This window comes from the organism of the source record quoted next, unplaced genomic scaffold (assembly GCF_019419815.1).
Source record: "Pyrus x bretschneideri cultivar Hongxiangsu unplaced genomic scaffold, Pyrus_bretschneideri_v1 Contig39, whole genome shotgun sequence".
In the NCBI taxonomy this organism is placed as follows: domain Eukaryota; kingdom Viridiplantae; phylum Streptophyta; class Magnoliopsida; order Rosales; family Rosaceae; genus Pyrus; species Pyrus x bretschneideri.
Window position 1 is genome coordinate 98,414 of NW_025999712.1, and position 11,789 is coordinate 110,202.

Genomic DNA, 11,789 nt, shown 5'->3' on the forward strand with positions numbered 1-11,789 from the left:
CTCGATTTTGTAGTTTTATTTTATTTTAAATTATTTGTTTTTAATTGTAATTAAAGACGGATTATTATAAATTTTTATTGATATTTGTCAATTGAGAATAGAAGTTTGGAGACTATTGGAGTGGGGAAAGGAATAAAATTAAAAATCATAAATGAAATGGTGCTTTTAATTTCTTGGACATTGGTGGTTGAAAAATATATTCTTCTCTATGTTAAATATTACATTTCACTTATTTTGAAAAGAAATATATTAACCTATATTTACAAAGCTTTGAATTTTAATTGCGTTATAGTGATTTGTAGAGAGTCATTCACTCATTTGTTTGATATTGGGCTCGTTTGGAAGTTTATTTGAAATGATTGAAAATTTTTTAGGTGAAATTTTTTTTAGAAATCGTCCTTAGTAAAAATTCAAGTGCATTCTAAGAAACTTTAAATGTTTTTTGCAAAAAAATACATATCTGGTGCTTCTTCCAATGCACTTTTGAAACTCAAAATCAATTCACATAATACATTTTCAGTAATTTTAAAAGCATTTTCACATGAGTCCATTAATACTAACAACAAAATTGTAATACCACAACAGTAGTCCATTATAAATACGTATTACTATTAACATCTACATGAATCAAACATTTTGCTTATACATACATGAATCCAACCTAAAACTTTCATAATTAAATATCGAAAACTTTTACTGAATTAAATATTATGATTGGTCCTATAATATTCAATTGAACCGAAATCTTAAATAAAATACTATTGTTAGTGGCACACTTGGAAGCCTCAACAGTCAAGACACGTGTTTTTCGTACTTTTTTTTTTCATGTCAATTGCTTTCGGAATTGAGACAGAGAAAATATTAGTCTTTTTCTTAGAGTTTGGCTTTTGTCGGATATTCTTGATGGGCTACATCAAATTATTAGAAATATCAAAATTAAACGACAAAATCTAATTGCTTTTTCTTTTAGTTTTCTTTTCAAGTAATCTAGTTGCTTTGTTTTTGTTGATTTTAGTGAGTAAAAGTAGAAGTTTGGTGAGTAATTCGTAGGAGAATAAAAACATCAAGTAGTATCAATTTTGGCTGTAATAATTCTCGAATTCAGGTTCTTGGAACTAAATATGCGCATCGTTATGGGTGGTGGAGATGTCCAATCTCGTTTACCTGTAAAAGAACATACAACTGTGAGTAAGCTAAGGACTGGGATGTGACAGTCTAAAGTTATATGACGATCAAGTTAGTAAGTAATATTAAGAATGGGTAAGAGAATGAGTATGCAAAGATTATGTTACCATAGATGAACTCTAAAAGAGTATATTTATACTGGTCGAAGAGATAATCTTTTAGGATAGTAGAATTCTTATCTAGGAAGTAGATATTGCATCATTTTAGGATTTAAGAGCGAGATTATTTGCGGGCACACCAATCCTTAGATGGTAAGAACTCCAAGATTATAGAAAATCTACTTATTTATTGCAGAACAAGCATAATCAATCTTAGCGAAGTCGTTAGACTTAGCTCACTGATTCCAGAATAGGATGATGGTGGCATCATTTGCCCGTTTAGTCAGTTCCGCATCGGAGATTGTTGAGCCTATGACTGGACTTCTGAGATACGAGTATTCAATCTTCTTTACTCCGACCCTGGAAAATTATGACCCCACACAGGTTAACTACTGCTAACTTTTGAAAGAAGTCGCGTTCTCATCATTTACCAAACACTTTAGACGTTAAAACAAGTTGAGTATCAACAGCCCTAATCAATTCATTCTTTGTTGTTTAAGATTTGCATCATTGCATTTATAAACATTTTAGAAGAGTGATTTTCCGCACAATCATTTTCTTCTTCTTCACGTCCACAGAAAAAAAGGGTGTGAAAATTATTCCCCATATCCCAACTTGTAGAACGACTAAAACAAAGAGAAATATGAGCCAAGTAGGCTAGTGTGTGGGCCATAGGGTCCACATTGAATGGGTGGCTAGTCACTAGTGGCAAAATAATAGCCTATTGGCTATTGCCTTGGGGTCACACTAATGCATGATGGGATCTCAAATGGACTGGTATCATTCCAATACATGAATAAAGCTGGCTACCGGCGGCTACAACGTTGGAATGGTAATGGATATTTTGATTAGGGACTGTTTGGGGAGCGGCAAATAAAGTTGGTTTTTTGCGTGCTTTAAAAGGCACAATAAGCAGAGAACTAGTCTCATGAGCAGGAATTGGTGGGTCCTACTGGTTGGTGACCAAACAGATATGAAAATAACAAAAGCCCAAATCTGGCCCATCCATCCACAGCCGCCCCCCCACTAATAGCGATTAATTAAATTTTTTAATTCAATCTTAATCCCAAATTATATGGGATGTAGTTGCCTTATTGCCAACAGATTTTGGTCTTAATTGTTCGGTTTTTTCCTCTGATGTGCGGTAAGTCCACTCCACATGTTATTTATAAAAATGTTTGACGTAATATTGTACTAGTTCTAGAAAAGTTAATTTCTGCAGATCTTTGTCATAATTCGTCACTATTTGCTTCCTAATTACTCTTCTCTCTCTAATGAATTTTCTATGTGCCCAAACCCCAGCACAGTATTCACAGCATAACCATGGATACTAAGTTCCGATTTTCCAGTGGTTCAAATTTGTACCAAGGTGTAGCGTGGTTATAATTGTTAAATCGACTACATTTTAACAATTAGATTGACAATTTATTATCCTCTATTTATATAGGTTGGTCACAATTTCGCTAATCTCTCTTTACCCATGAAGTCATTGAAGAAAGTTAAGGTTCCGCCGTAAAAGTAATTGGCAATATGGAGAATAGGCCAACTTTTTATAAATTCTTGCATGATTTGTTCCTCCGTCGATGTGGAACTTTGTCCTTACATTCTCACACACCCCTCACGTGTGGCGAATTTTCAAGGCAAACACGTGGGCAACATGAATTGGAGGACTTGGAGCACTTGTTTTAGTTGGACTTCACACTTGAATCAACATGCTCCGTTACCATCAAGAAATTTGAGGTTTCACCATAAAACCAATTATGAAGAGTAGTCAAATTACTTATAATGTGGAATAAATACTCTCAACAGATAACTTCACGTGTGGCGAATTTTCAAGCATAGCGCGATAACAGCACAAATAAAGTGACATAGATCACGTGTGGCCGTTGAACTTCACATGGGATAACTTGCTTTGATACCATGATGAAAATTGAGGTTCCACTGTAAAATCAATTGACAATATGAAAAGTATTAGAAACCCTTGCATTATTTGATACCTCACTAATATGAGACTTTGTTCTCACATAATCCCACAATCATAAGTTATCCATATTATATTCAAATCCGATAGAGGATTGTATTTACCAATTTACCATTAAGTACGAGTTTGTGCTAAGATCCACCCCTCGTAATCATATTCGTAGATAAATCATTTGCTCGCTTAGAAAGACATCTGGTTGTATAGATATGGAGATCAAGATTTGTCGGCAGGATTATATATATGTTTTCTTCTAATCAAACAATTGAGGTGGAACGCACGAGACCACTCTCTAATTATGTATGCTATAGTACCTTTGTTTTGGTCAACGACGGAGTGAGAATTTTATGTGTGGGAGGGCTTTTGACATATATAAGTAATTTGAATTCAAAATATGAGAGATTGAAGTAATTTGTATAGAATTTAAAAGACCCTAAATTCAATAGAGAGAAATATAAACATTACAAAAACCCAAAACCCAAATATCAGGTAAAGAGTAAACAAGAATTTTTTTTTTTTAAATATAAGTTTATTAACACCAAAGAAAAGTTGACAGAATAAGGAGGAGAAGTGAAGACTATATTGTAATAAGAGGGATGAAGAGAAAAATGAGACTGGCCTGGAATAGAGAAGAGTTTGGATTGAGAACACACTTAAATTTAAAAAGTACTAGACTGATATGCAATAATAACATCTATATTATAATAACAAGAGGAAAAAATGGCAGAATAGCACAGAGACCATTCTGGTCGCTTAGTGGCTCTGCCGCTTATAGAAAATTATTACATATACTTTTCACTGCCCCTAAAGATTTACATATGCCAAAAAAAAAAAAAAAAAGGAAAAAACTTGCATATATCAGGGTGCACATTGTGTAATTTTTCTCTTAATCTCTTTTTTGACACAAAAAATGAAGAAAACAATAAGTTCAAATTCAAAGGTTAATAGTGTATTTTTGCTCACCACACTAAAGTCCTTATTAAATACTATTAGATTACTTCAAATTTCTAAATTTGCGTAGTATATAGATTAAACCAACTCTTTGTTTTGTTTCATAATTCAGCTTACCTATGTAGTATTTGTATATGTTAACCTTGCATTAATTAACCCGTGAAAAAAAAAAGACTCTTGGAGTGAACTCTTGGAATGTTATCAGAAACCCTAAATTGAGATCTCGACATTTATGCAGTCTACAAAAAAGTGTGACAAGAGACAGTATTGGACCGAGTCTTGAGTGTCATGCATAAACATAAAAGCAGCCACAATATTCAAAATTTTAAGATATTTAGGCCGATTTCCGTGAAGACCCACCTGCAAAATATAGATAAGAACAAGGACATAAAATATATATTGTATATTGTATATTGTATATATTGCATGATGTTCCTGGAGTGGAGGGTAGTGCTGGTGTGGGGTACTTCAGTACTATAAATGTTTTGATTTTTCAAAATTTATGGCTCCAATTGTTTTTTGTACGCAGGCATGCAGCTCGTGATGACAGTGTTGAAGGAGCTACGAATATACTAATTTAAATATATAGAGTAATTTATATTAAATCGAATAGTATATTTTAGAGCTGACAATTGCAGACCTTCTTACGTACCGGAGTTGGTAGTTTAATTAGGGTTAGGGTTTTCTGAGTTAGTAGCTGACTTGTACAAGAAGCAATGCCTCAGCAAAAACCTAGTTGTAACGGGTTTCATAAATTCATACCATATCACCTCGACATTTCTATCAAGCCAGTATGAAATCCGTACAATACATAAGTCGCGAAAATATAGAAAGATAGTGTATTAAAGTCATTACATTTAAGCTTTTTTCCCTCACATCATATTGCCATATAAATTTTGTAACGTAGTGCCCTATATATTGCCATGTATGAAAGAAATTTTGGAATTTGGCTAACAGATCACCTGTCTGTATAAACGCAGACACAAAAAATCCTCCTTAACCCACTTCTTCTGATTTGTCATACTAACTCTGACTCACTTTTAGTCTCACTCCCTATCACACAAACCCCAATCCAAGTGATGTACCCAAGAACCTTTCTACATGAATTCCCCATGTATGGTACTTGCATAGTACTTTAGTGTATATTCACTTACAATATTGTTGGGTTATCTTGGTTTACTAGTTGGACCGTTCTAGGGTTCCAAAATTCCATGGAATTTCGATTCTTTCAACTCCGAACCATATATGTAATAATTTTTGCTTGGAAATCGAAGACAACGAAAAAAGAGGTGGAAGGTTCGTCGAAGTTGAAGGCATGTCGTAAATTTGCTATTGACTTTTCCAAGCTACTGATTTTTGGTGAAAACAAAAGCTCTTCTCCCCACCACTAAAACACTGTTGGACTAAACAAAGACCGACCATTGATCAAGTCGTTCACGTTTGAACAAAATAATTGAAGGAAGGTCGGCGAGAAATTTCCAACGAGTGCTGGAGGAAAAGGCCAAATTGGAAGGTGAAAATGCTGTTGGAAAAAGCAGAAAAACGAAGGAGGAAACAAGCAGCTTTGACCTCGAATCGATTGACAGAAAGTTGGATGTTCAAGGTTCTTAGAACTTTCCCAGTCCATTTTGCATCATAATAATCGACGCAGCAAGCTCCACAGTGTTGGTGTTGTCCTTTTACCAAGTTTTCGGTCGTATAAACATATCTATTGATGGGAAAAATTTTGATTTATTCAGATTTTTCAACCTTCAAACTTCAACGGTAAAAGAAGGGTCACTGGGTAACTAAACTATGTTGTCATCGATTGCAGTATTTCACCTCATACATGTGAGATTGTAGAAGTTCTACAAAATTTTGACACATCGCGGTTAAATCTGGATTTAGGGGAAAATGGAGTAATCAAGCCGAATCTCCAAAAACACACAAAATATTGGGAAGGAGAAAAAAGGTGAATTTGAAAATAAACACTTACGGGTTAGAAAAAGCACATTTTATGTGTTTCTCCATCGTCGAAAAAACATACAGTTAGAAGATTATATTGATCATGAGTTGACGGTTGCTCCCTATAATAACCTTGCCAGTGTTTGTCTTGATGATGTGAACTATGGCGGAATATAAGCACATATGGATTGTACTGATCTAAGACGTGCTTTATTTTCCTTAGAACTTGTCTCATATATATAAATCTATAAAAACCTTGGTCTGCTTCCTGTAGTAGATAAAAGGGTCCAATTTTGTGGTAGATTGAACCCGGTGCTCTAAATGTGTATGCTCCATTTCTAGCATTTGCAAAATTTTCATTAACATTCATGGCCATTGATGCAAAAGAAAAGACATGATTCTAGGCTCGAACATACTGTCTGAAATGCCTTTCTTGTGACGTTTCATCTGAAAATAATTGAAGAAGTTCAATAGGTGGTGGTGGTTTTTGGTTTTTTTTGGGGGGCGGTGTGGAGGGTGGGGGGCAACTTAGTCTTCCCGTTCAAGCAACATGAGTTCTTAGATTCGAGATGAAAGAGAATTGGTTTTATGATCGAACCTCTCAATCAAGTTCTGATCGGATGATATTTTCAAGCTTGAACTTGATTTTTCTTAGCTTATTTGTGGACCGACCTTGAGCTAATGGTTGGCTCGATTCAACTCATTATTTTTAAGATGTGCACTCATGAGAGAATTGTGATCAATTTGAAGATTTTCAGTAAGAACGCTAACCTTTACATACAAATCTAGCTTTAATGAACTAGTCAAGTTTAAACCAAACTCACAAAAAGAAATGAGTTGCCCGCGAACTTCAAACCAAAACTTAAGCTCGACCCATTTTTCTAGCAAACCTAATGTTTGTTGTTTAACTCGTTCCTTTACAAACAGAGCTTAACAAGCGAATACAAAGAGGACTCCATCGAGCTGGACTAGGCTTACAAAATGGTGGGTCTATGTGAAACCAGCCCAAACCTTCTTCTTCGAGCAAAGAAGTCTTCCAATTCGGGCTTACAAGAGGTGACAATGGAGAGGCCAGATTGCGACAACACTCTTCTTATTTTATTTTTTAAAAATTTACTCAAGGGACTTGTTTATATGTGCTTTTAAAATAACCGAAAATATTTTTGATGAAATTGTTTTTGAGCCTCCAAAAGCACTTAAAATGTTTTATGCAAGAATCACCAGTTATGTACTTTTGTAGAAAGCACTTTAAGTGCTTTTTCATTATTCACTTGCATTTTTACTAAAAGTTAGCTTCAAAAGCACTTTCATTAAACTTATTTTCAGTCATTTTAAAAACACGAGCCCTTACATAATGAGAGCAGTAAAGAATACAAATAGAGGAAGTAAGAAATGAGAATCGGTATATCTCAATCCTGATTTTCAACTATTAGATTCCATACGTATTAAGTAAACACAAGAAAGAAAGCCAAAAATTGCTTGGAATCATGCAGAAGGATTAAAGAAGTGGTTTTTGGGTGGCGGCCAAGTCCCAATCACCGAAGGGGCCGAGCAACAAACAATTAAAAATGGAAACAAAGAATAGTAAACCCAGAGCCCAAGGCTCAATGGGCCTTTAGCTTTCTAGGTATAAATACCATTTCCATCTCCCTGCCAAACAGGAAGACACTCAGTCGCAGCCACACCCGCAGCGGAAGACGGAAACCAGCTCTCCGCTACATGTCAGTAGTTCCTCTCTCCAATCGCCACCGTCTTTACTTGTTCTAGGGTTTCAAAAATCCCCAATTTTTCTTCGTTTTTTCTCTTGGAATCGCACGGGGATTTCAATTTGGGATGTCTGATAGGGTTTTTCTGATTTCTGAGGTTTTTCTTTCTTCTTGAAATTGTTGGGTTCGGGATTGATTTTTATTTATTTTTTTATTTTTTTTACCAGCAAACATTATGGCGGACGACAATCAGAATGAGGTGAAGGACGAGGTGGTAGCAGATGTATGTTCAGATTCTTGCAATAATAAATGAATTTCCACTGCCTGCCCTGTTTATGCAATACATGTTAAATTTCTTTTGCAATATTTGTCTTTTCGGTGTTCTTTCCAATAGCATTATTGTATATATTTTAGATGGTGCTTTACCGCAGTGGCGGAAAACAATAATGCATGTGCACCCCCTAACATTTAACAATTTAACCCACTAACGCTATCATTTGTCCCCCAAAAAAAAAAAAAAAATTTGATTCCCTACCTGTTGTGCATTACATTTGTTTTGGAATTTGAGATAGATATGGTATTGTTGTGGTTTTTGTTCAAGACTTGCTGAATGGTTAATCTGAGTATTCTTATAATAAATTCGGCTTCAATGCCTTATTATTGAATATTGTATATAAGTTTTTCGCAATACGAAAGTTGGAATAGATTTTGCCCTTTTCTTTAAAAGGTTTACCTGAGAATTATATCTAAGTTTTCCTTTGGTAGCAACTAATTGTAGTACAATACCAATCTTATCTATTTCCTTAGTATGGTAATAGTTGAAAAGCAGGTTGGAGTTTATTGCAATAAATTTAACAGAAGTCGAAAATGTATTGATGTAATAAAGATTATGTTATGGTAGCGGCTCCATGAAGTGTGCCTTTAGTATAAAAATCCAATGGAAAAAAATGGTGCTGATTCATCTTAGACTTAGAGAGGAAAAAGTTATCCACATTGTTTTGCATTCTTTAAAGGTTGCTGCGATTCCCCGTCTAGAAGTTTGTGGTTCTGAGTGGTAGAGCTAACTGTTGTGATCTTCATCCTCTTGTGCAGATTGCTCCCTTTGATCCTACTAAAAAGAAGAAAAAGAAGAAGGTTGTTATTCAGGATACTACTGATGATTCTGTGGACAAGTTGGCCGAGAAAACGGAAACCTTGACAGGTGGTTCAATTGAACAACCATTTTTTATTTGTGCTGTATTGTTTTACAAGTACATTCGTTGAGACTTGGTACTTTTTGTCATTGCAGTTTCTGAGGGGCAGGAGAGTACGTTTACTGGTTTGAAAAAGAAGAAGAAGAAGCCAGTAAGTTACCAAGATTTTCCACTGTTTACAATCTGAATATTTTTTCTGAATAATGATTTTTGGCGGTTGCTGTGATTATAGGTTGAGACCAGTATCTTGAATGAAGAGAGTGGTGACCCAGTGGAAGATTTGAATGGTAAGACTTTAATAAGTTTTTTAGGCTTATGAAATGCCTGCAACCTTTGTGTCTCCAAAAAAATTGATTGAGATTTTATATGTTTGGCCTTTTAGAGCGCACTGGTGAGGATGAGGAAGGAGAAGGGATTGTTCTAGAGACTCCATCATATCCTTGGGAAGGGAGTGATCGTGATTACACTTATGAAGAAGTGTGTAAATTATATCATTTAAATTACAACTCTCTCATAGTACAGTGATGGTTCCTTGACCTCTACACATGTATGCTTTATTAATTTTACCCATGTAATGCATGCAGCTTCTTGATAGGGTGTTTAACATTCTTCGCGAAAATAACCCTGATCTGGCTGGAGACAGGCGTAGGACAGTGATGAGGCCTCCACAAGTTCTTCGTGAGGGCACAAAGAAAACGGTTTTTGTGAATTTCATGGATCTGTGCAAGACGTAGGTTTCAGTTCCCTGAACCAAAACCATTGTTTATATCTCATTTGCTTTGATCTGTTTTGTTCTTCTTATTTAAGTTATTGTCCATTAATCTCTTTCTATTGTTTCTTTGCTTTTCTTTTTATGTACTAATCCGAGGAAAGGTCTCCGAAACAATTTCGTGGCAAAGAACAATTGTGTATACAACTGCTTCTTGTTTTCATAATCAAATGTGCTTACTGTTTGACATATGTGAAGGCGTTTATATAGACTGCACATTGTTAGCCGATGAGCCTAATGTTAGAATCATGAAAATATTACTTATCATATTACCAAATTATTTCCTAAAGCTATGGTTGATTTCATCTGTTTAGTTAAAAGGAGTAAACCCTTCTATCTTGAAATTTCAGGATGCATAGGCAACCAGATCACGTCATGGCTTTCTTGCTTGCCGAACTGGGAACTAGTGGATCACTTGATGGACAGCAGAGGTTGGTTGTTAAGGGAAGATTTGCCCCAAAAAATTTCGAAGGAATACTGCGGCGATATGTCAGTAAGTCCCTTGTTCTGTGGTTTGATTTATTTATTTTTATTGCAATTGTTAATCTGGAGTGGTTCGATGGGAGAGTGTTCTGCATACGCCTTACTTATTATGCATGCTTAGCTGTTATGTCTATCTTTTTGTATGTGCTCAGTCTGTTCGCACATTTAATTATTCTTTCATTTTTACTCATGGAACTTCCTTTCTTCCAGATGAATATGTCATTTGCCTTGGGTGCAAAAGTCCAGACACTATACTTTCAAAGGAGAATCGTCTCTTCTTTCTCAGATGCGAGAAGGTAACAATCATATTGCTATAGCCTTTTCTAATGTTGATTGGCCATTGGTTTTCTAATGTTGGTGGTTACGACTATCTGGCATCCCCCTTGGGTTCTAATTTATACAAAGTTGTTCGTGCACAACATAAAAGAAAATAAAGAAGGTTTTCTGTGTTTTTACGCTGCTGCATAATATATTGTTATAGAGGCCTATGATGATCTAAAGAATTGCCTACATTGTCAGATTATTTCTCATGATAGAGTAACCTAAATTATTTCCGAGGCCTCGCGGGAAAGTGATATGTTTAGAAAGGGGTGGTGGGACTAAACCCTTGGGGTTTCGGGTGAAGTATTATTTTTCTTCTTCAGGGGGTTTTCGTTACTCTTAAAATATATAGCTATGGCGTTTAAGTTCATCTGCCCGTAATTTCAACGTTAATAATAGGGATATACTACTGATCGTTCCAGTTTTACAATTCTTGATTTGGAGATATTTTGCCTTGCTTTCATTTGATAATTTATTTGACAATTCTTTCTGTTGCAGTGTGGTTCTGGACGATCAGTTGCTCCGATTAAAGCTGGTTTTATGGCTCGGGTTGGGCGAAGGAACGCCGGGACATAAATTTAGCCTGTTGTCGACTCGTTGTTTACTAGCGGTTATTGAGTTTTCGAGTTGCATATTTGCTATCTACAACACTAACAATTTTCCTGTGACATTCGGATGTTGAGAATTTTCTTGCACTGTTTCATATTTATATCTTTTCTTAGTGCTTAGTGACCTTTCTAAACGTAGCTTCTGCTGATGGTGCTCTATTGTTTGTGTTTAGCAATCACTTCGATGTATCATCTTCTCCAATCCTCATTGTTCTTCCTTCTTCATCTCTCTCGAAATTTAGTCGGTCACTCCCATGTCGAAATTAAGATGGGGACGGGGAGTTGGATTGCGAGACGAGTGCTCGAAGGGCTCTTGGCATTCTTATTTGGGGAGCACAATGGAAAATTGGTTCTCCATTCTGGAAACATGAGTTCATGTTTGGTCAGATTCGTCTGCCAATTCGGTAGCAGTGGAGAGTCGAAGTCAATTTTGTTCTGTAAATTACGAAAAACCGGCAGAAAAATGAACGTCCCGATACTACTTCACGGCAGATTCGTGAATTTCTTCAACGTGGACGATAGTTAAATTCGAAGGATCACTTCCGAAGGAGGG

The 11,789-nt window shown here is 35.6% G+C and overlaps 1 protein-coding gene and 1 non-coding gene across 2 annotated transcripts; both read left to right on the forward strand.

Moving 5' to 3' along the window:
* Nucleotides 1-7,745: 7,745 nt before the first annotated feature.
* Nucleotides 7,746-11,356, forward strand: LOC103963310 (eukaryotic translation initiation factor 2 subunit beta). Its single transcript, XM_009376119.3, has 10 exons — nt 7,746-7,877; nt 8,090-8,145; nt 8,955-9,063; nt 9,151-9,206; nt 9,288-9,342; nt 9,438-9,532; nt 9,640-9,785; nt 10,175-10,317; nt 10,518-10,603; nt 11,127-11,356. The coding sequence occupies exons 2-10, from the start codon at nt 8,098-8,100 to the stop codon at nt 11,202-11,204; spliced, it is 816 nt and encodes a 271-aa protein (XP_009374394.2). The 5' UTR covers nt 7,746-7,877; nt 8,090-8,097; the 3' UTR covers nt 11,205-11,356.
* On the forward strand, nt 10,787-10,871 carry LOC125468659. Its single transcript, XR_007251042.1, has one exon. It is a non-coding gene; the product is annotated as a small nucleolar RNA SNORD34 (small nucleolar RNA).
* Nucleotides 11,357-11,789: the final 433 nt, after the last annotated feature.